The sequence below is a fragment of the Eutrigla gurnardus genome (assembly GCF_963514095.1).
Source record: "Eutrigla gurnardus genome assembly, chromosome: 4".
In the NCBI taxonomy this organism is placed as follows: Eukaryota; Metazoa; Chordata; class Actinopteri; order Perciformes; family Triglidae; genus Eutrigla; species Eutrigla gurnardus.
Window position 1 is genome coordinate 643909 of NC_139918.1, and position 24805 is coordinate 668713.

A 24805-nucleotide genomic window follows, 5' to 3' on the forward strand; every position below is an offset into this window, starting at 1 on the left:
TCTATGACTTCAATCTTCTTGGCCGATGGAAACTGTCCGACTGGAGCAGCTTTTAGGCTCCGCCTCCTGCTGCTCCGTCTGCTCTCGTCTGCTTTCCAGGTGAGGAGTACTAACAGTCATGCAGGGGCTTCACAGGTGAGGAGAGATAATAATAAGCTGAGAAATAAAATATATATATAGCATAACAGAGTGAGATTAATTTCCACAGCTATTTCCCAACTACTATTCTCAATCATATACAAAAAAATTGCTTTGCAAATATTTGTTTTAATCTGTGTTATAGCAATAGACAGAGCGGGAAGAGAGCAGCTCACAGGGGTCAGGACAGAGAGCAGAGGATGCATCTTTTGTGACCAGCAAGATCCGAAGACTGATGTGTCTATTGAATTTGGCTGTTTAAAATGTCGATTTTGCTCAATTTACTTGAGTCAATGCTGTACTGTGGCAACGGTTCTTCAGCTGCTAAGGAGAGGCGCAATTGAATGCAAGGATGATAAATCAATCAATAGAAGTCGGCTTACTCCTGAACAATATGTCCCTGTCACTGCTGAAATGATGGCTACTCCCCTAGTGAATGCTGTTGAGATCCTGATGGCAGGAGCCACCTTGCATGCAGGCTCTGTTCTCAGTGTGTGAATGTTCCAAATGAAACGCTCGAGAAGGAAACACCACTGCTGTCAACATAGATTTTTGTCAGTTGGGCCGTGCAAACTGTCTGTTTGTTGACTTTCTAGTTCACAGGGGTTAGCCCGATCTCAATGTGAATTTTGCCTAAATAAAGTGGTCTAATATTGGAAACAATTGGAAACAATTTATAATGGAAACAATGTTAAACCACACAGAACGTATTTAATTGGAGAACAAAGTGAGAAAGTTAACAATCTGACACATTTATGTGAAAAAAAGCATGAAGCAGCCACACTCTTTACACACAAAATAATGGAGGTCTTTCTTTTAGTTTCTTCTCTCTATCCAAAAGAAGTGAGCAAGTAACTCTGGATACACGACAGTGAAAGATGTATAAAGAGGCCTAATTGAGAAAGAGGTCTGCCCTCATTTAGTGCAGAGACGGATATGTTCAGTGATCTCCACCGCTCATATGCGTCAAGGTCGCGAAAATGAGGCGTCATAGACCAAATGTGCTTATTATTTTAATTGTAATATTCCACCCCCAAAATAAAAGCAAACTCATAAGGAAATAACGTCTAATAATAAGGTTACTAAGGTTTGCACACACGTTTGTTTCAGATACTCATTGATCGAAGAGGAAACATTGTGTTTATTTTGAAAATCGGGAGAGGAAATGTCAGTGGTTATTTTGGCTAACTTAGCAGTCACCTGCCGCAGCGGAGCGGAGGAGGAGGAGAGAAGAAGCGGCAGAGCTGCAGAGCGGAGTTCGAGGAGAGAGCGAGACTGGAGTTACCTTCCATCAGCACACGGGCCCGGGCCCATCACGCTCGGGGGACACGCTGCCAGTCCTGCGCTGGCACCATTTTTTACACACACCCCTCCAAGAAAAACCAAGACGCAGTTTAGCGGACAAATCCCATTTACACTCGTCGACACTTCCAGCGCACATCGCTGGGGGATGGAGGTCCGCCGTTAAAGGCCTGGGAGGAACCGGACTCTCTCGGAATTCCGCCAAAATTACGACGGGAATCAAGTACAGCTCCTTGTCTCCCGACAACGGGAGAGACCACCTGCCGCTCGTGATGTCTCGTGCCAAGGAGCGACTGAAAGGCGGGAATGAGACCAAGGACAGCGTCACTCTGCTGCCGTGCTTTTATTTTGTAGAGGTGAAATATCTATCTATTATCTATATCAATATATATCAATATATATCAATATATCAATATATATATATATATATATATATATATATATATATATATATATATATATATATATATATTATCTGTATATCTATGATCTATCTACTATATATCTATTATCCATCTATATATCTGTTATCTATCTATCTTCTGTATATCATCTATTATCCATCTATTTAGCTATATATATTTTATCCATCTATCTATTACCTATGATCTCTTTCATCTATCCGTTATCCATCTACATCTCTCTCTCTCTCTCTCTCTCTCTCTCCATATATATATATATATATATATATATATATATATATATATATATATATATATTATCCATCTTTGTATCTGGTGTTTATATAAATATATACACACGTTCACACACACACTAGGGTTGTCTAAAAAAATCTATTCTCCGCTAATAATCAATCCTGAAAATAAGTATGATTAGATACTAGTTTGCAAAATATTGATACCGACAGGCTGTCTTCGCATCCTCCAGTTGACGCACACATCTTCCCCCAGCAGCGCTGCAGACAGACAGGTACAGCTTGTCTCTCACTAGCAGCTGAACACATAAATGCTATTTCATTTACATTTACATTTAGCAGACACTCTTGTCCAAAGCGACTTCCAATAAGTACATTTGTTGAAAGAAAGAAACCACGACCGATAAAGTAAGAGCTAAAAAATAGAAACAAGTGTTAGGTCCTCATCTCAGTAAAGTAGTAGCTGTTCAGCAAACATACCTTAGGAATAATAATCAAAGTGCTATAGGTAACAACATAAAAGTACTTTTTTTGGGGGGGGTGTTAGTGGGTGAAGTCTAAACAGGTCTTGAGCCTTCTTCGGAGGATGGCAAATGACTCTGCTGTCCTGACATTGGTCGGGAGTTCGTTCCACCACTGAGGACCAGAACAGTGAAGAGTCTGGACTTTGCTGAGCGACATTTGTTTGATTTCAGCGATGGTGGTACCAGCCGGCCAGCTGAAGTAGAGGAGCGAAGTGCTCGGGGCGTGTGGTTTGACCAGTGTTTGAAGGTAGATGGGTGCCGTTCCATTGATGGCCCTGAAGGCCAGTGCCATCGTCTTAAATTGGATGCGTGCTGCAACAGGGAGCCAGTGGAGGTCACGGAGGAGGGGGGTCACATGGGAGAATTTGGGTAGATTGAATACAAGGCGTGCTGCAGCGTTCTGGATACGCTGCAATGGTTTAGTCGCTGAGGTCGGGAGTCCAGCCAGGAGAGAGTTGCAGTAGTCAAGGCGGGAGATGACCGGTGCTTGGACCAGGAGTTGCATCCTTTGTGAGGAAGGCCTGAATCCTGCAGATATTGTAGAGGGCAAATCTGCAGGATCGGGCCACAGCAGTGATGTTAGGGGTCATCGAGGATTACCCCCAGGTTCCTCGCAGTTGACGATGGCAATACTGTGATGTCCTCGACAGTGACCGACAGGTCCATGCGAGGGCAGTCATTTCCCGGGATGAAGAGGAGTTTGGGTTTGAGATTTGTCATGTATGATGTCAACCAGGTTAGAGTAGAGTCAGTGATACCTAGTTCAGATTCAACACATAAAATGCAGACTTAATTCTCCACCTGAGATAGTTTAATGTTGTTGTTGTGAGTGTTTGTGGGCGAAGAGTAGTGGGGCAGAGTGGTTTCTCCTCTGAGCAGCAATTAAGGTGATGCACCACAATGTGGACTAGCAAGGCAAGGCAATTTTATTTGTATAGCACCTTTCAACAGGGCAATTCAAAGTGCTTTACATAAAACATTAAAAGCATTGGCGAAAACAAGCAAATAAAATAAAAAATAAAAACAAGAATATCAAAGAATAGAAATTACAGTGCGTTATAGGGGTGTAACGATACATGTATTCGTATTGAACCGAAACGGAAGGGAGGGCACGGCTCGGTGCATGGATTTACACAGAGAATACACGGTATAAAAATAAATAATACTGGCGAGCATTGGGGCGGTCGGTGGCGCAGTGGATAAGGCAGCCGCCCCATGTACGGAGGCTGGGCCTCGGTGCGGAGATCAGGGGTTCGACTCCCGGCCCGGCAATCTCTTTCGCGCATGTCCTCCCCCTCTATCTCCCCTTTCCACACTGTCTCTCTCTACATAAAACAATAAAAAGGCTTGCATGGCACTCTAGCCCAAAAAAAAAAAAAAAACTGGCGCGCATTAATTGCAGAACTACTGTTAGAGGCCGTCCACACGGAAACGTTTTTTTGTGGGTAAACACAAATGTCCGTTGTGTGCATTATAAGAAGTTCACAGATAGTATTGTTTACTGAAAGGCAGCAGCAAACAAAAAAGTCTTCAGTCTTGATTTAAAAGAGCTGAGATTTGCAGCATATTGAGAGTTCTTCTGGGATTATGGTGAAATCTGTGTAAAAATGCTTTCTCTGTCTATTATACATTGTGTGGCCTGCTCAGCGCAGGGATCATTGTTCCACACGGACCGTTTTTGAGGAAGCCAGGGCTCCAGAGTGACCATTTAGGGCGCACATCAAAAATCAGCAGCTAAATATGTTCCTTGGTCGCATCGGTGCTCCTAACACGTCTGTTCATGTATGCAGCGTAATGTTTTTTCCCCACAGCATTTTTTTTTCATACAGAAAGTTGCTGTGTCCGTAACACCCGTCTTCCCTCGCACCGTAAGACACCGGTCCTGTCTCAGACTCCCCCCCCCACGGTGTCCACAGGCAGCGTTATTTCCACGCTTCCCATTCATTGTCTATGTGAGAAGCCGTGCAATGCATTCTGGTAGCGTCATGGCGAGTTTCGAGAAGTTGAGGTCGAGTCTACTTTATGCAAATCAGAGGTATCCGGCTAAACTCGCAGCCTCTCGAACGCTCTAGAAAATCTTTTAAACTGACCATTGTCGATCTAAAATAAAGACAGATTCAGCAACTGCATAGCTTATTTATCTCATAAAATGTTTTCAGAAACACATTTCGGTGAACTATTTTCGTAAAATAAGAGAAGGTTTCCAAACAAGCCGCCATTTTGATCTGTTTTGAAATCCAGCAGACAGCGGAGTGAAAGCGTCGTCCAATCAGGTGCAGCCATGAAGTGTGCCCATGGTTGTAGGAAGGAGAGCACCTGTCAATCATCCTCCTAGTGGCAGCCCACCGTGCGTGCAATACTGGCAAGCGGCGCGTCAACTAGCATTTTGAAAACGCCCCTGTGGACACGTAGCATAATATGCTGGTCCTGTCTCACTGTCTCCGTCCAAGCCGGTGTCACAAAGAACCGGGCAGTCCGGTTGGGTGTAGTTTAAAGAACCGGACGTTTGATTCGGTCTCCGGTTTGCCGGTGGGCCAACATCGTGCAGTACGGCCAGAGCCGGGCTGGGAACGCTGCCTTAACTGTCGGAGCGTCGTCGTTAGAAACGTTAAAAAGCACCAGAAACGTAACCGGTACCGGGACATGTACGTGGTGGGCCGAGCACTCTAGCGCATCTTTAGCTTTTTTTCCCCTTTGGGTTCCTTTTGGTTTACAGTTTATTGCCAAGAGAACCGGGTGATGCATTGGACGATATGAACATTTCATGACCTTCATGCTGCCACAACAATTGCTATTCACAATATTATCCCCATAATCATCATAATATGTTTGAACCTCTAAAAATGATCTCACTAAAACAAAGTGGAATCACTTCATTTCCTCAATGACCCATCACTTTTTGAAAGGAAAAACAATCAAATCATCTTACATAACATGATTGTAAATCTCTCTAAATAAAGGTTACATACATATCTAAATGCATTTTTGTATCCTGTGTTTTAAGTCAGGCTCTATTTTTCACTTGTCTACGATAATTCCGATATATGTCCCTAATTCTAGGTTGGTCTACACAAATAAGTGAGGAAAGTAATTCCGACATAATAAGCTGAAGCTTGTGTGCTTGTGCGGTTACCATGAAACATGATGTACTCTGCTTATTTGAAATGAAAGTAACTAGTGTGACGTCCTGTTGTATTTTGGTGTTTCCTGCTCCTCCAGGTTTATCAGCAGATTGACAGACACCTGTGCTGATTAGTCTGCAGCTCCTGTATTACTTTATATTTTCTGGTGTGTCCATTGTTCGCCATTTGAGCCAGCCGTAACACTAGTAATATATCATATATTATATTTTAATAGTTACTTGCCCAACTCTTTACATTTAGTGAGATAAATGGACCATTTATAGCCTTTCTCATCTTTTCCACCACTCAAGGCTCTTTACACCACATTCAGTCTACATTCACACACTGATGGCAGAGGAGCCACCTCACATGAGGATCTAGTCTAGCTCATTCATAGCCGTCAGGGGCAATCTGGTGTTCAGTATCTTGCCCTAGGACACTTCGGCATGCAGACTGGAGGAGCTGGGATTCGAACCACCAATCTTCCCATTGGGGGACGACTCGCTCCAGCCGGCCCAGATACCATTTACAGAGAATCAATTAAATGGGAATATCAGTTTTTATGTTAATCTGGTGAATTAAATAGGCAAACTGATAAACCTATAAAGTGATGTGTCATTGTCCCTGATGGCTGAACCGGAGCGCTACAGCAGATGTTGGCAGTTAATGACATCTGATCAGTTCTGTGTATACAAGCAGCTCCTTCGACTAGCTTGTACTGGTTACAGTGGTTTTAATGCAGCATGATTTATTCTTTCCTGAGTAGATTTAAAGAGAGAAAAAATACACACACACACATATATATATATATGTTGTGATACATTGGTCACACTTAATTTATTATTTTATTCATTCATGAGTTATTAAGAAGCAGGTGGTAAGCTCGGCACATCACAGTGGAGGTCTGGTGTTGCGAAGTCGTGCTTTGCAAGCCCCGTCTCCACAGTAGAAGGGTCTGGCTAGTGTATATCACATTTCCCAGATCGGGGAAAAGAAATGTCTTTGTCTTTCTTTCACCCAATCACAATGGTCTTGTGTGGTGCTAAGCTTCGGAAGCCGCTGTGGTGCCTCAGCAATATAGTGTCGGGAGGAAACTTGTTTTGACTGGACATTGAGCCCCGTCATTAACATGGCTTATTCATCCGCAAAACTCTGCATAAAACCTTAAAAAATGTATGTCACCTGTCTGACGAGACAAATATTGATACACAAACGAGTTGCTAGCTCTGAGGTTGCTGCTGTTGTTTTCAGATTCAAAGGGAGTTTGAAAATAGAGTAGCGAAGTCCCGCCCCTTCCGCTAGACTCCAATGGGACCTCTGAGATTGTAAAAAATGTATAGGTGTCAATGCAGATAATATAATTATTTGCTGGTCCCAGTCGTTATATGCCCCAAATTAGAAATATGTTGTTTTTAATTTGGAACTAGAATTTAGTTTGTGTTCTGTCACATTTTAAACTTCTGATTGGTCAGAATTAAGATTTTAGTTCATTGTATAAATAGACATTTTATTTACTTGAAATTCAGTTTTATATTCAGTGTTTGTGTGATCTTCAGCTACAGAGAGAAAATAAATCATATTTGAACCAAAATTAACCTCGTCATATCTTCACATCTCACTCAAAAGGAACCTTTAAGCCTGAGAAAGAAAGACATAAAAAAACTATTCATATTGTGATATACTGTATATTTACAGGACATTTACTGATCAGAAAAAAATAATCGTGATACAATTTTTTTCCATATCGCCCAGCCCACATTGAACCTAACCCTCAATTGAACATAACCCCAATAACCCTGGCACTTTCCAAATGGTGTAGCACCTTGGAAAATAAATGCAATTCTATATTTAGTTGATATTTTTCAGTAGCTGACGATATAGGATTTTATCATCGATTGAGATAAGTAACACTCACAATAAGTTGGTTATGGAATGATTTGTCATTAATATCATAACTTACAACTTGAAAAGCTGTCTACCTCACTATTTTTTCAGGGAGACCTTATTATTCATGATATTCTTATGAAAGATGATTTGATTGTTATTTAATATGGAATGAAAATAGATGTGAGGCAATAAAATGTTTCTTAACAAAATATAAAGTGAAACCACATGTTTTAATACCATTTTATTATCTTAAAGCATGTTTTGACGATTAAAGGGATAATATGGTGAATCACAATTATTTTGGCAGGATGATGGTGACGTTTTATCTCATGGTGCTTGTTGGTGATGCCCACTGCCCAAAACTTGCAAACTTCCAAATCAGACTTTGAAGGGGATTGAAAATTGGATCCAACTATGATCAGTCCTGTGTATTACGTGTTCTGCACACTGACTAATAGATGAATGTATAATGGCATGTACTTTGTGTGGATTTGATTGTTTTCTTGAAATGTTCCCATGGTAACTGAATAGAGCAGGATAAAGGATAGCTTCAGCTTTGCCTTTTTTTCTAGAATCAACAATATTGCTGAAAACCCCAAATTGCACATCATGTTTATGATTATTTGGTGATAGTGCTGAATTTCCTTGGCTCCAAAAGCAGTGTGAATCTCTCCTAATTCTTGCCTGTTTCTCCTTTCTCTCCCTGACGGTGCTTCGCTGTTTCTCTTCCATTTTCTATCTGAGCCAGTGTCACACCATCCTACCCACCAGCTGGCTGCTAGGCAACATGGCCCTCTGAATGGGTGTATTTTTACATCTGTGTGTTCAGGACTAGAGAAGTTCAGAAGAGAACAGCAGCCTGCTTTTCCTCTGTGTGGACAGGGGCTACCAGAGCTTTGCTTGATATGCCTTTAAAATGGTAACACATACAGCTTGGACATTTATCATCAGTCCATTCTCGGCAACGAGATATCTCAGAAACGCACCATCGCCTGCTTGGACTCAAGAAGAACTGCTTCAAATGTAATGGTCAAAGGTCACTGTCACCTCCAGAAACACGTTTTTAGCTTTTAAAGGTCCCATATTATGAAAATGACGTTTTCTCCGGTCTCTACACATCTAAACTGGTCCTCCCTGAGCCTGTCAACTCCCAGAATGAGGAAAACAAGCAACTCCTGCATGGTCTCTGCAGCCCCCCCACTGGTAAAATGGTGCTCCTACAGGCTGTTCAGATTCAGCTCCTGTTGTTACGTAACAAAAGGAGTCAGGATCTATCCCAACCATACGGGACCCAGCAACTTCACCTGAGCCACATAGGCGAGCCATAGCGATACATTCACGTAAACGTTGGCGCATGCTACCGCTAGCGTGAGCGGCATCCTTTCCATGACTCTCTAAGTAGGCAATGACAGACGGAGCTCATTAGCATTTAAAGGTGCAGGCACAGAAACAGCCTGTTCTCAGGAGAGTTCAGCAGAGCTCATTTGAGTATAATTTGGGATCTTTAAATTAAAAAATAATAACTCTAATTATGACAATTGACCCTTCGCTAAAAGAACCTAGTGTAGCAAAGAAGTGCTTACGCTGGTTAATGATTTGCTAACATATCTGAGAATGTTAGCTACCTCTAAATGTCTCCTTCCAACCTTCCCGAACTAGCATCACTATTACACATGTACCAAGGACTAGTTTTAATCAGATCAAATCAGATAGCACTTTGGTGGCATTTGCCTTTTTTTTTCTTAGCCTGTACGTGCACTTCCCAGTATCTTGTACATTGTAGAGTTGCTCATTGTCATTCTTGTACTGGTATGGATTTCCATTCCTTATTTTTCAGGAACCGATCTGTTTTATTTTCTTTGATGTCACTGTCAATGTCATCTTGCGTATATTATTGGTATTTGGACGCTGGCTATGATAGTAACGATAAACCCCCTTAAATCCATAAAACCAACCTAAACATGAAGAAGTCTGAAGTCTGAAATTATTGCAAGTGAGTCGATCGAATAGATCTGGATGGTTGTCAGACCCTGCTAAGAGCTGACTGATGGTACCCGATTGGCCAGTCTGCGTTCGAGGGATGGGAATTGTCTTATAGTGAAGTGTAGTGACAGGCAATGAATGTAAATGACCTCCAGCACCATTAGCATTTCCAGGACTGGCAGGTCCACTATTGGTCCCCATCAGTGTTGGGGCTAGTTACTTTAAAAAGTAATATATTACAGATTACATATTACTCTCAAAAATAGTAATGCCTTACACTACTATATTACTCCCTGGAGAAAGTAACTAGTTATATTACTAGTTACTTTTTTAGTATTAAACTAGTTACTAGTATCCTGCCCCTATACAGGCAATCGAACCGGGCCGGAATGTCGGGACCCGTGCCCCCAGACCCGGGCGAAAAGTCCGTGCAGCTCAGTCCAGCTCCGGCCGCTCCAGGTCCGCGCAAAGACACAATTGACCTCCGCGAAGCCGGGCTTCGGCTCCGCCGTAGACCCGTAGACCCTCGGACGCGTCGCGGGGAATCCAGACGTTAAATAGACACAAGAACCCAGCCGAACTCGCGGCCCTGATGCCACCAGACCATGGTGAAAAGCCCTCGGACATCGGTCAAACAGCGGCCAGCCTAGCCCCACGCGAGTCCACACAGGCGGACTCTCGGTCGAACGCGAAACGCACACACGCGCAGCACGCAAACCAGCCGGGAAACAGACTGCTGAACACGGCCGAACTCGGCCCACTTGTGCCCACAAGGCTGTGTGAGAAGCCCGCGCAGCTCAGTCCAGCTCCGGCCGCTCCAGGTCCGCGCAAAGACACAATTGACCTCCGCGAAGCCGGGCTTCGGCTCCGCCAAAGACCCGTAGACCCTCGGACGCGTTGCGGGGAATCCGGACGTTAAATAGACACAAGAACCCAGCCGAAGTCGCGGCCCTGATGCCACCAGACCATGGTGAAAAGCCCTCGGACATCGGTCAAACAGCGGCCAGCCCAGCCCCACGCGAGTCCACACAGGCGGACTCTCGGTCGAACGCGAAACGCACACACGCGCAGCACGCAAACCAGCCGGGAAACAGACTGCTGAACACGGCCGAACTCGGCCCACTTGTGCCCACAAATGTAACGCAAGTAACGAGCCCGGAAAATTGTAATATTATTACTATTTTCAGTAGAGTAATGCCTTACACTACTAGTTACTTGAAAAAGTAATCTGATTAAACACTGGTCCCCATTCTCATCAGATGAGAGCAGGTTCACACTGAGACCATGTGACAGGCTGAAAGAGTCTGGAGACACTGTGGTGAACATGATTTACATTTACATTTAGGTCATTTAGCAGACGCTTTTGTCCAAAGTGACTTACGATAAGTACATTTGTCAAAAGAAGGAAACAAAGAAACCACAAGGTATCATTGCCAATAAAGTAAGTGCTAAAAATAGAACAAGTGTTAGGTTCTCATCTGAGTAAAGTAGTACCTTAAGAGCAACAGTGCTATGATCAGTGTGCTATAGGTAAGGTTTTTTGTTGGGGGGGGGGGGCTGTTAGTGGGTCATGCTATGTAGAGTCAAGGTGAAGTCTGAACAGGTGAGTCGTGAGCCTTTTTCTGATGATGCACTGTAACATCACCCTGCAAACCCACCAGCAAACAGGTCCCTGTTTGCTGGTGGGGAGGCACATCCTTGGAGGTTCACACAGACCTCCACATCATCCAACGGTACCCTGACTACTGTTAGGGTTCCTCTGGATGTAGGGCTGTCAAAATTGCTCAAAAATGACGTTTGAATATTCCCTTTAAAAAAAAACACATATTCGAACATATTCAAATTTCTGGTTGCGCATTAGGCACGTCAATAACAGGACAAATTAATACAATGAGACCTTTTATAGGAAATTTATTTAAGTTTAAACACATTTAACATATTACCGACAGAAAAATAAATAAATGAACTAATGGCCAAGACTGCAGACCTTGGTCTCTCTCGCGCTCACTCTCGCTCTATCGCACTCTCTCTCCCTCCCTCACGCTCTCTTTCTCTCTCCCTCACGCTCTCTCTCTCTCCCGCACCCTCACTGGTCATAGCGGTTTAAATGAACGACAACAATAAACAAATGCTGAGTGCTGATCAAGAGTTTTGTGCAAGCAGTTTAAGGCCGCGATTCTTGTCATACATATGGCAGGCTTCATTCAGTGATTGAAACAAATATCCATCCATCCATTGTCTACCGCTTATCCTGTATTCAGGGTCACGGGGGGGCTGGAGCCGATCCCAGCTATAATTGGGCGAAGGCAGGGTACACCCTGGACAGGTCACCAGTCTATCACAGGGCCAACATGTAGAGACAAACAACCATTCACACACACCTATGGGCAATTTAGAGTTATCAATTAACTTATCCCCATGCATGTCTTTGGACTGTGGGAGGAAGCCAGAGAACCCAGAGAGAACCCACGCTTACATGGGGAGAACATGCAAACTCCACACAGAAGGAACCCGGGCCTACCCAGGAATCGAACCCAGGACCCTCTTGCTGTGAGGCGAGAGTGCTACCCACTACACCACCGTGCAGACCTTGACGCAAATATTATTAACATTAATTGAAGTTTTCGGTATAGAACCGACATTCCCTGACCTCAGGGAATGCCTTTGCGGGAATGCCCACCGCAAAGGAGACAGTCGCCGTATTTTTTTGTTACATATGATTTGAATATTAATTTTTACATTAGAAATTCTGTTTTTAACAACTATTCAAATATATATTCAAATTTAGAATATTTGTTGACAACCCTAGTGCACAGGGTGTTGATTTCCTCCGGGTGCAGTGGGTCATGTGTTCTTCCTGGTGTAGTTGGCCCTGGGTTCTTCCTGGTGCAGTGGGCCCTGGGTTCCTCCTGGTGCAGTGGGTCCTTGATTCCTCCTGTTGCAGTGGGTTTTGTGTTCCTCCTGGTGTAGTGGACACTGGCTGGGTTCCTCTTGGTGTAGTGGGCCCTGGGTTCCTCCTGGTGGAGTGGGTCCTTGACTCCTCCTGTTGCAGTGGGCCCTGGGTTCCTCCTGGTGCAGTGGGTCCTTGGTTCCTCCTGGTGGAGTGGGTCCTGTGTTCCTCCTGGTGTAGTGGGAATTGGCTGGGTTCCTCCTGGTGCAGTGGGCCCTGGGTTCCTCCTGGTGCAGTGGGTCCTTGATTCCTCCATTTGCAGTGGGTTTTGTGTTTCTCCTGGTGTAGTGGGCACTGGCTGGGTTCCTCTTGGTGTAGTGGGCCCTGGGTTCCTCCTGGTGCAGAGGGTCCTTGATTCCTCCTGTTGCAGTGGGCCCTGGGTTCCTCCTGGTGCAGTTTGCCCTGGGTTCTTCCTGTTGCACAGGGCCCTGCATTCCTCCTGGTGCAGTGGGTCCTTGATTCCTCCTGTTGCAGTGGGCCCTGGGTTCCTCCTGGTGCAGTTTGCCCTGGGTTCTTCCTGTTGCACAGGGCCCTGCATTCCTCCTGGTGCAGTGGGTCCTTGGTTCCTCCTGGTGGAGTGGGTCCTGTGTTCCTCCTGGTGGAGTGGGAATTGGCTGGGTTCCTCCTGGTGCAGTGGGTCCTGTGTTCCTCCTGGTGTAGTGGGCACTGGCTGGGTTCCTCTTGGTGTAGTGGGCCCTCGGTTCCTCCTGGTGGAGTGGGTCCTTGACTCCTCCTGTTGCAGTGGGCCCTGGGTTCCTCCTGGTGCAGTGGGTCCTTGATTCCTCCTGTTGCAGTGGGCCCTGGGTTCCTCCTGGTGCAGTTTGCCCTGGGTTCTTCCTGTTGCACAGGGCCCTGCATTCCTCCTGGTGCAGTGGGCCCTGGGTTCTTCCTGGTATAATGAACCCTGGGTTCCTCCTGATGCAGTGGGTCCTGGGTTCATCCTGATGCAGTGGGTCCTGGGTTCTTCCTGGTGTAGTGGGGCCTGGGTTTCTCCTGGTGCAGTAAACCCTGGGTTCCTCCTGGTGCATAGGGCCCTGCATTACTCCTGGTGCAGTGGGCCATGGGTTCCTCCTGGTTCAGGACTAACCCCTGGATGACAAAGGCATTGATGACAATTTCACTGACTTAAATCCAATGGAGCCCACCACAGACTGTCCAGGAGCTCACAGAGGCCCTGATTCAGGTCTGTGAGGAGATCCACCAGGACTCCATCCGTTGACTCATCAGGAGCAGCCCAGACCTAGTTGGGAGTTCATCCAGGAAGCGGGCGGCCAAACTGACTACTGAGAAACTAGATATCTAACTAACTTAATAGCTAACTACATACTTAACTAACTAGATACCTAGCTACCAAGCTAAGGAGATACCTAGCTACCAGCTACCTAAATAAGTAACCACAGACATCTGTCTCCAGAGCTGCGTCCTCTCTCTTCCTGGTGAGCTGTGAAAACACTGTCTGGACACACAGATAAACAACCTCCATTTTCATTTGTACTAGTCACATGACCACTGAAAACAATTGAATGTCCTAACTGATTGACATAAGACAGTAGATTTCCCTTGCGTTCCAGGATGGAACCATGTGGCAGTCATCTTACCTGGGTCCAGCTTTAACTTGTGTAATTGGAATCTTTGCTAGAAGTGGTATGTTGTCTCGATAATGCTTGTTTTCGTCTATCAAACATATATACTCCTAGGTAATGAGAGTGAGACAACTGTGTCTGTCTAGAATAAAAAAAAAAAAAAGATTCCTGTTGAATTCTGATTAGTCACTCCAAGAGTAGGCTACAAATCATGCTTTCAGTCATGAAAGATAATTTAATAATTGTGCATTTATATTGCAGACTATGATTTTATTTCACCCTGAAGTAAATTTGTGATAACTTTCATTGGTATTGAGATTAGTCATTATACGTCATCCAGCAATATCTTTAACGTGGAAATATTTATTAATAAATATATTCAGTAGTGTGGCTGTTTAGCAGACAATTACCGTCAGAGAAATGATACAATTACAAGAAAAGTAATCTACTGTTATATATTAATGTCATAAATTGAGTCACTTCCTGTATGCTGTTTTTCCCCGGTGTAACCAGCATGGAGTCTGTTTTGATGGTGAGAGAACTGATGGACTCATTACAATTGTCTTTCATTTGGATAGTGAGGTAACATTATGGAAATTCACTTAATGATTATAATGCAGGAAAATCACAGGAATTTTACCTGATCAAGTCATGGATTACATCTATTTGCTTGACTAAAAGGAAAATCTTGTAAAGGCATCGGGTCAACTGACAACAAGTGATATTTATTTGGCCTAGGCGGCATTACTGTAGAACAGGTATTTAGAAATCCAGATGGTCTGATTTTCAATCTGTCATAAATCCAGACGCTGCTCTTTCTCTTTCGAAGCTGTATTGATGCGATGTGTTGTAGTGACCAGCAGAAGCCACGAGAGGTCAGTGTCTCTCTCGGGGAACAGGAAGCTGAGCTCAGAAAGATAGAGACTCAGTGCTTTCATCTTTTATTGATTTAGCTGATAGTTTGAGGTGCCCGATAGCTAAATCAGTAGACTTGGGGTCCAATGTACCAAGGCTGTCCTCCCTGCAGTGGTTTGATTCCAACCTGTGGCCCTTTCTTCATGTCATATCCATCTATCGCTCCCCCTTAATCTGCAACACCGTCCTATCTGAATAAAGGCCAAAAGGCCCAAAAAATTACTTAAAAAAACAAAAAGCAAACAGTTTTTTCACGCCTACCTCGGGGTCCCCCCACCCATCTCTTCCTCTGCTGTCACCTCAGGCACCAGCCCCCTCTCCCCCCACTCTTCCCCTCACCCAGTAAACGTTTGTCTTTTAAACATCCGATCCCTGAACAATAAGTCTTTTTTTATTACATTTACATTTAGGTCATTTAGCAGACGCTTTTGTCCAAAGCGACTTACAATAAGTACATTTGTCAAAAGAAGGAAACAAAGAAACCAAAAAAAGTAAGAGCTAAAAATAGAACAAGTGTTAGGTCCTCATCTGAGTAAAGTAGTACCTTAAGAGCAACAGTGCTATGATCAGAGTGCTATAGGTAAGGGTTTTTTTTGGGGGGGGGGGGTTAGTGGGTCATGCTATGTAGAGTTGAGGTGAAGTCTGAACAGGTGAGACTTGAGCCTTTTTCGGAAGATGGCAAATGACTCTGCTGTCCTGACATTGGTCGGGAGTTCGTTCCACCACTGAGGCGCCAGAACAGAGAAGAGTCTGGACTTTGCTGAGCGACATTTGTTTGATTTCAGTGATGGTGGTACCAGCCGGCCAGCTGAAGTAGACGAGCGAAGTGCTCGCTTTTATGTCATGAGTTTCCCATCACCTTAAATTTGTCAGACTTTTTTTTTATCATCACTGAGACATGGCTCAATCAGGAGGACGGCACTTATCTGATTGAATATAAGCATAGCATCTACATCAGCCCCGGCTATCCATAGGGGGGGGTAATGCTTTTACTTAGTTTGAACACCTTGGTCGAGTTCATCAGGACAGGGTTCTTATTTTAGCTGATTTTAACATTTATGCCCGCTGTCCTACTCTGACTTTTATTACCGGTTTTATGAATGTTTTAGAATATTTTCACCCAAGCTGGGAATGAACCTACTCACTCTAAAGGTCATACACTAGATCTGGTTTTATATATATGATATATGTGTGTCGGATTACAAAGCAATTTTAATTAATCAAGAAAATCTTGTAAAGGCACATCAAGAAACACCTGTCAGGTGTGAAGAGAGACTACAGAAGAAATGAGAGAAATGGGGAAAAAAAACGGCCGTCATGTTTTAAATGAAATCTTGAAAGACTCAATGAAAACATTTCAAACAGCAGTGACTATTCTTCTTCTCCCACATGAAACCAACCACATGCAACCTTGATGTTATTCCAACCAAGTTTCTTAAAGAGGTCTTTAACATGGTTGGACCCAGTATTTTATCCATTGTTAACAGCTCTTTAATCCATGATGTTTTCCATCGGCTTTTAAACATTGATTTTAATCATTTTAGAGCAATCTCTAAACTGCCCTTTTTTTTATCAAAAGTTTTTTTTCACACCACAATTTATTTGGGAGATTTCAATCTGGGTTTAGAGTTTTACAAAGCACTGAAACTGCCCTCAAAGTCCCAGTCGGCAAGTCCGGTGGATCGAGGGCATTCTGTCAGATTTTAAATGTTTACAACTGTCTTGCTCCTCCCCCAGGACCACCGAGCTCCTCCTTTCTATTTATATGCTTCCACTCGGCCAGATTGTCTAGCGGCACAATGTTTATTTTCATTGCTATGCTGACGACACACAGATTGTCCTCCCACTGAGACCCAACGACCCGGCCTCTCAGACACCTCCAAATCTGAAATAATACTGTTCGATCCGCCCAACACCATCACCAGCCCCATCAGCCTTGGTCCACTGTCTGTCAACCGCAAGTCCACTGCCAGAAATGTAGGCATCATTTTTTAATCAGACTTCACATTCATTCCACATATGAATAAAGTTGTTCAGTCCTGTTTATTCCACATCAGAACCATCTCCAAAATTCTAAACATTATCTCAGCCCGATCTAGAAAATGTCATTCACGCCCTCATATTTTCCCCGTCTAGATTGTTGTAACTCTCTTTTAACTGGCATCAACCATAAATCACTCTCCCGCCTTCAGCTAGTCCAGGACTCGGCAGCTAGGCTTCTCGCCGGTTTTAACAAACAACATCACATCACTCCAATTTTAGCCTCACTTCACTGGCTCCCTGTTCGTATCAGACTTGATTTAAAGATTTGACTGATCACTATTAAGGCTTGTTAGGGTCTAGCCCCTGACTATATTTTAGAATTGCTGACCCCATACGAATCTGTTCGCAGCCTTAGATCCTCGGGCGGGGCCCTTCTAACCATTCCAAAGTCGTGGTTCAAAGCCACCAGGGCCCCTGGTTGCTGAATCAGTTACTTCTTTTAAATTACTTATTAAAACATTCTTCTAGACTTTTATGTGATGTCGTCTTTTTAATTTTATTGTCTTTTTAATGTCATTTTACCTCATCATCTTACCAACCTTTACTTTCTCTTGCCCTTTTGATGTGTATAAATGTGATGTGTATATGTGTATTTAATCATATGTGCTTTGCTTTGCTCTATGTTTATGAAGGTGCTATATAAATAAAGTTATTATTATTAGGTGGAATGTCAGTTTTGCTTCATTTCTGTTTAGGGAAAACCGTGATCTGATGTCTCTTTGATTTTATTCCAATCTCCACTGTCTCAATTAACTTTGCCGCCGCATGTTGATCCATTTTCTCCATCTTTTATGTTGTAAATGTCTTTTTTATTTTTTTTTTAGTTGGTTTTGCTGAAGTCAATTGCTTCATTTCGATTTTCATCAGGTTACGGGTGCAGCCACCGATCAGCTGATATTTTCCCAATGACCTGATTTTGGTTCTAAATTGTTTTGATGATCTCGCTAATTCTGATCAGAAGAGCTGATCAGATGATGCATCGATTCTGAATTTAAACTTTTCAATCCTCGTTGGCAAGGGTTAGGGTTAGATACATGCTGTTAGTCAACATCTGTTTTATCTATTCATTAAATCTGTTTTATTTCTTCATCTCACTTGAAAAATTCAGCAACATCTAGTGGACTAAGCAAAGTAATTGTTACCAAAAGGTTCAATTCATATTTGCAATTAATAGTATAAAAAATAAAACATGGATGCTTGGCGTCCATTTATCAATATAATATTGCCACGCAAAATGCTGCAATACCATGTTGTACCAATTATTCCCCACCTCTAAATGACGTACGGTATCTATGGTTTTAAGATACACGTAGCTTTATGGATGGCCATATCTCCTGACTGAAATCTCAACTATTGATGGATTGCCATAACATTTTCTTTCATGTTCCAAAACATGTTCCAAAATTACTTCCCATGATTTTTTTCTCTTGGGTGCACCTGTGATGATCTCCCTCAGCTGACTGCATTCAGCCAGGTGACTGCCATAAGCCAGTCAGAGAGGTTATATATGGGAGTTGCAGATCCCTGCTCAGTGTGTGGTATGTGTCTAGAGGGTCAACACATTCAGTTGGCTCTCTGTGCTTGTGTTTGAGTAAGTCTTGAATGTGCGTTTTTAGCTTTTTGCTATTTTGTTCCCTCTCAGTGTCTCCCATTTCTTTTCCCATCATTTTGATAGAATCAGTGAGTGGCTTGAGTTTTCATTTTTCCAGTCAGCTTTTTGAACACTAGTTCACACTTAAGACTAGTTGACCCATAATTTGTGTTGCTGTGCAATATTTTGTTAGTTTCTCAACCTGTGATCCTTGTCCTTCATACTTTTATTTCTGGGAACGTAACATTAATAATAATTCTTTCTTCTACTATAAACATTATGCCTTCAGATTATACATATGGTGAAGTGAATAATGCTGGCTATCATGTCATCATGGCACCTGTCAGTGGGGACAGGATATTAGGTAGCAAGTGAACATTTTGTCCTCAGTTGAGTGTTTGAAGCAGGAAAAATGGGCAAATGTAAGTATTATGATGACTTTAAGGGCTAAATTGTGATGGTTAGACAACTGGTTCAGAGTATCTCCAAATCTACGGCTCTTGTGGGGTGGTTCAGGGAAGGTGAACCGGCGACAGGGTCATGGGCGGCCAATGCTGCACGTGGGGAGTGAACGCTGGCCCTTGTTGTCCGATCCAACAGACGAGCTATTGGAGCTCAAATTGCTGACAATGTCCATGCTGGTTCTGATAGAAAGGTGTCAGAACAATGGGGGCCGTGCTGTCCACAGACAGGTCAGGGTGCCCATGCTGACCCCTGTCCACAGACCAGTCAGGGTCCCATGCTGACCCCCGTCCACAGACCAGTCAGGGTGCCCATGCTGACCCCCGTCCACAGACCAGTCAGGGTACCCATGCTGACACATGATCATCAGAACTGGACCACGCAGCAATGGAAGAAGGTGGCCTGGTCTGATGAATAACGTTTCGTTTTACAACACGTAGATAGCCAGGAGTGTGTGCTTCGCTTACCCGGGGAACATATGGCTCCAGAAGCAGTGTGATGCTTGGATAATGTTCTGCTGGGAAACCTTGGGTCCTGCCACTCATGTGGTTACTTTGACAGGGACCACCTACATAAGCATTGTTGCAGACCATGTAGATCCTGTCATGGAGATGGTATTCCCTGATGGCACTGGCCACTTTCAGCAGGATAACACAGTTTGAGGAACACAACAACGAGTTCAAGGTGTTGACTTGGCCCCCAAATTCCCCAGATCTCAATCCAATCGAGCATCTGTGGGATGTGCTGGACAAACAATCTGATCCATGGAGGCCCCACCTCATGACTTACAGGACTTAAAGGATCTGCTGCTGACGGCTTGGTGCCTGAAACCACAGCACACCTGCAGAGGTCTAGTGGCATCCACGCCTCAATGGGTCAGGGCTGTTTTGGTGGCAAAAGGCGGACCTACACAATATTAGGCAGTTGGTCATAAGGTCAATCCCTGAATATAATTTTTTTGTATTCATTTAGCAGTGACAGCAGTCGGGGGGCTGCAGCCCGGGACAGCCCCCCCTTCTCCCCTCTATGAGAGATTCATCACGTCTCAGCAGCAAAGACTTTTAAAACTGTGTTCTGCTCTCAGGACTTTTGTAGCTTCTAACTGACACTCTATGGTCTGAAGTTTAGTTGTTCTGTTAGTACTTTCACATATCTTCTTTATTTCCTAACCGTTTCGTGTTCTTTCAGCTGAATGGGACTCGTGTTAAGTCACTGCTGATGGAAACCTGACAATTCCAGTTTTGGCTGATTACCAATAAAAGCTTTAAAATAACGGGGGGGGGGGGGGGGGGTATAGGAAATTCATGTTTATTTGCATTACACCCAATCCTTCATAGTTGTATGCCATACCTTTGATTATAATAATAATAATAAAAATAATAGGCTAAAAAACAAAAAGAAGAAGAATGAGAAGAAGAAACTGCTGTGTTACCTCTTGAATATGTACCTTTTGTGTTTGAGGTTTATAATAGTACATTGTACATAAAATGAAAACATGTCCCCTACTTTTTTTCAGTTACTCTGCTAATTTGTACATTTTTTATTTTTGTATCGCTCCTGGGGGACTAGTATTATTATTATTTATTTTGTTAGATGCTACATCTGGCATCAGAATGCAAATTTTTGCACAATTTAATTAATCACACAGAATGTTAACTTAGAGAGATTCTTGAGGAGCAATGCTCTAGCTGTCATGTTAAAGAAATGTTGATAGATTTTGAAATTTTAACAAGAAATGTTTTGATACATATTGTGTGTACATTGATCAAGTAATGTGAACATAAAAAAATAAGATGATCGTAAAACATCAAGTCTCCCAGCATAAATAAAGGATGAATAAATAAATGTACATTTAAAATGTTTTTTTATAAACCATTTTTTAATTCTCTACCAGGATAGTGAGCTAGACATTTAGATTGTTTTTATGTCACTTCTGATGATATTTAGGATTATTCTCATAATTGAAATTCACCACTGCCACGTGCCCGGGGGGGCACCTTTATTATCCCATCACTAGTGATGACACAGAGGTGAGGGCTACAGAGATTAGAAGGGAGGATGCGATACCATCAGTTTGATCAGAACTGGAGAATATTTCCTTATTAAAAGAGCAAATAACGACACTGGCTCTGGTAGTCTGTTGACAGATATTGACAGACTTGCTTCTTCCAATCACCTGCCACAAATCTTTTGAAAATGCCTGCACTTGTCTACCCAACAGAATATCTAGTATGTATCCTTGTGTTTGTCCAAAAACTCCAACAAAGCAAACAGAGTGGGAAGAATAACTGACTCCTCATCTCCCAGCAGAGTTTATCTTAAAGCACCTTTTGTCAGAACCTAATGTAGTTAACATGACCCTTTTAAACAGGGTCAGTAATTGGCATTCCAATAGAATGCTGACTCCTCTCAATCAGCGGAGGTTCCTGCTGTCTTCATCAGTGAAGCAATGTACTTTAGGAGCTCCGCCTGCCTGTTTTAAAGTCACTGACGTTCATGTAGAAACTGTGTCTTAACCCTCTAGAGCAGATATCTTCAACAGGGGGTTCGTGACCCCTAGGGGCTCCACAGAGTTACTGCAGGGGGTCCCTGAAATGATTTGATCCCGAGCTTTATTTCTTCCAAAAATGGAAATATATCCAAAAATATACATTGACATGAATACAACCATCTTCCTCTTTATTCAATGTGAGGTAAAATTGTGATGTAGGAATGCCAATATGGAATTAAAATATTTTCTGTAAATATATGAATCTGTCAACAATTATTACAGCCTACAGCCATACATCATTACAAAGTACTTTTATACATGGCACTATAAGCTGCACTACACATTATTATCGGACCAGTTTAACATAATTTTTTGCAATATGTAATAGGGGGCTCATCCACTGGGTCACTATCAGCCTGAAAGACCTCTTCTCTAGAGACTGTTAAGTCTCTGGTTTTAGGGAGATCAACCTGATGTTTTGATCTAAAATTACTGTATTATATATGACAAAATTCACACATTGATATCGATCCTGTCTCCACTTGTTGTTGTGCTCATTCCAGTGTATGCCGACCTCAATAACTAGCTCACTCTTTTTACTTCCTGCACAAGGAACACATGTTCCCTTGGCTGCATCCCATAGGCCAACAGTAATTGGCTGGCTCTGATTGGACTGTCTAACCAGGGGTGTATTCCAGAAAGCAGGCTCAACAAAATCTGAACCTAACCCTGGGTTGCAGTCGAATAGTCAAAAAATAAGGTCCTAACTCATATTCCTAACTCCTATTCCTTGACCTCTGGGGAAAACGTCACGGTGTCAAGGAAAGGCGATAGGAGAACTGAAAAGGATTTAGGAAAAGTCGACCGCGGTGCTCAGAGAATCTGACCGGACTTTCACTATCTACGTCATTATAATGCTGCTGATGATCCGGTGATTGACGTGCGTCTGCGCTGGATAAACTACGATAATGGACTACAAAAAGCACATGGTCCACTTCTCCCCAGGTTTTATAAACAGCTGGTCCACTGACCGGCTTCAGGTCCAGCAGCTCCTCCTTCCTGTTTGACCGTTGGCTGTATTTACATTTCATTTGTGATTTTAGTTTAATTTCTGTCCAATTTGTAACATGATTGAAATAAATAAAAATATCATTAAAATATTATCACTGCCCGCACACATCAACATTCAACACAGAAATGTCATTTTCAGAAAACCCCCGTTCACAACAAATCTAAAGAGCTCTGTAAGGAATCTGGATTATGTCCGCGAGATGAAATGTTGAGACAGACAAACAGGGAGTAGACATACAGGGAGGAGACAGACAGACAGACAGACAGGGAGGAGACAGACAGGCAGGGAGGAGACAGTCAGGGAGGAGACAGACAGACAGAAAACCTGCCAGCGAGCAGGTTAGGTTCACAGAGTTCACAAGGGTAAGTTCACTCTCTTTCTGGCATGGAAAACTTCCAAGTTTTAACAAAATCTGCTTTCTGGAATACACTCCAGGAACGTTTATTGAATATGAACAAAACATAAACAGCAATGTCAAAAATTAAACTTGGTAGAGGTTTATGTAAGCTAGCTGGCTGATTGTTGTAGATGGACAAATTACATGTAGTAACACTGGGATGGTCCTTTAAACTCATCCTGTGCAAACAATGTCTTTAGTCAGCATGTCTTTTGAAAGATTGGGAGCAGTCTCCCTGTGCACATATCAACTCACATAGGTGAGTCAATCTATGAAAAAAAGGGCTTAACCCCCAAAAAATTGATACAAAAGGTTTTTCAATGGATTCTAGTAGTATTTGGTGTGCTGAATAACATACTAAAAGTATACCAAAATATACCTCCCAGAAAGCCCCTCATTTCCAAGATGGCGGCCGAAATGGCGGCGGGGAGCTTGAAATGGCTATATCTCAAATTGAAAAAATGGTGCAAAGGAATTTTCAACTGATTCTGGTACCTCTGGACATGCTTTCGAACTTACTAAAATTCTAGGAAAATACACCTTCCGGAAAGGCTTCATTTTCAAGATGGCGTCCAAAATGGTGGCCGGCCAAGCCTAAAATGGCTATATATCTCAATAGAAAAAGATTATTCAAATTATTTTTCACTTGATTCTGGTACCTGCAAATATGCTTATGAACATACTAACAATCTAGGAAAATATACCTCCCAGAAAGGCTTCATTTTCATAATGGCGTCCAAAATGGCGGCCGGGAGCTTAGAATGGCTATATCTCAAATGGAAAATGTTACAAAAGAATGTTTCAACTGATTCTGGTACCTCTATACATTAAGAACGTGCGACAGATCTAGGTAAATATAACTGCTAGAAAGGCAGGTTACAGGTGTTGTTGCTGAGGACGGAGTGAACGTGCATGATTATGACTCTGTTGGACGCAATATCATGCACAAAATGATTGGACAGCCTGCATTCACATTCTCATTTAGTAGAAAGGATAAAGCCATAACCCTTGGACAAAAATCGTCTATCAAGGTTGCTCCTGATCGAACAATTGATTCTGCACTTCTTTTTCAACGTTTCCTGATTGTCTCCCAAACTGGAGAGCTATCATTGGAGGAGGTTATGCGTTACAAACTCAGTCCTTTCCCTCCTGCCCTCTTTGAAGCTGGAAACATCTTCCGCAAGGCTGATAAACCACAACTTGCACACGCAATCTGTGATCATGCAAGTGATGCAATCCTAGATACTGTACCAGAAACAGATCATTATGTTCTTGATGGAGGTTCACTCCTTCACCGAATACCATGGAAGCACGGACAAAGCTATAGTAAAATTGCGCAGTCATATGCAGACCATCCAACATTATGGCTCAGCTACAACCATTGTGTTCGATGGCTATGGGGATGGGCCATCCATTAAAGACAACACACATCAAAGAAGAGGAAACAATATTCATCCCATTGTCAACTTCACTGCTGAGACAGAGTTCTCAGGTAAAAAGGAGGAGTTCCTGTCAAGAGATCTGAATAAACAGAGGCTGATCCAAATGATAAGCGATGAACTGAAAGAAAGGGGTTGCACTGTGGTCAATTCAATTGGAGATGCTGATGTAGACATCGTAAGGGCCCACTGTGGCCCTTACGATGTCTACCTCATCCAATCATCTCTTCTTCACACCACTACGCTGATTG

The 24805-nt window shown here is 43.0% G+C and overlaps 1 protein-coding gene across 1 annotated transcript in view; it reads left to right on the forward strand.

Moving 5' to 3' along the window:
* Positions 1-1583: 1583 nt before the first annotated feature.
* The window catches only part of LOC311012025 (phospholipid phosphatase-related protein type 4-like), a gene marked incomplete at its 3' end in the record, with an annotated part of 160176 nt that continues 136954 nt past the window's right edge, over positions 1584-24805 (forward strand). The window contains exon 1 of the mRNA XM_084007298.1: positions 1584-1796. Within this exon, the coding sequence (XP_083863424.1) occupies positions 1713-1796 (84 nt within the window). The 5' untranslated portion in view covers positions 1584-1712. The remainder of the gene's footprint in view (positions 1797-24805) is intronic.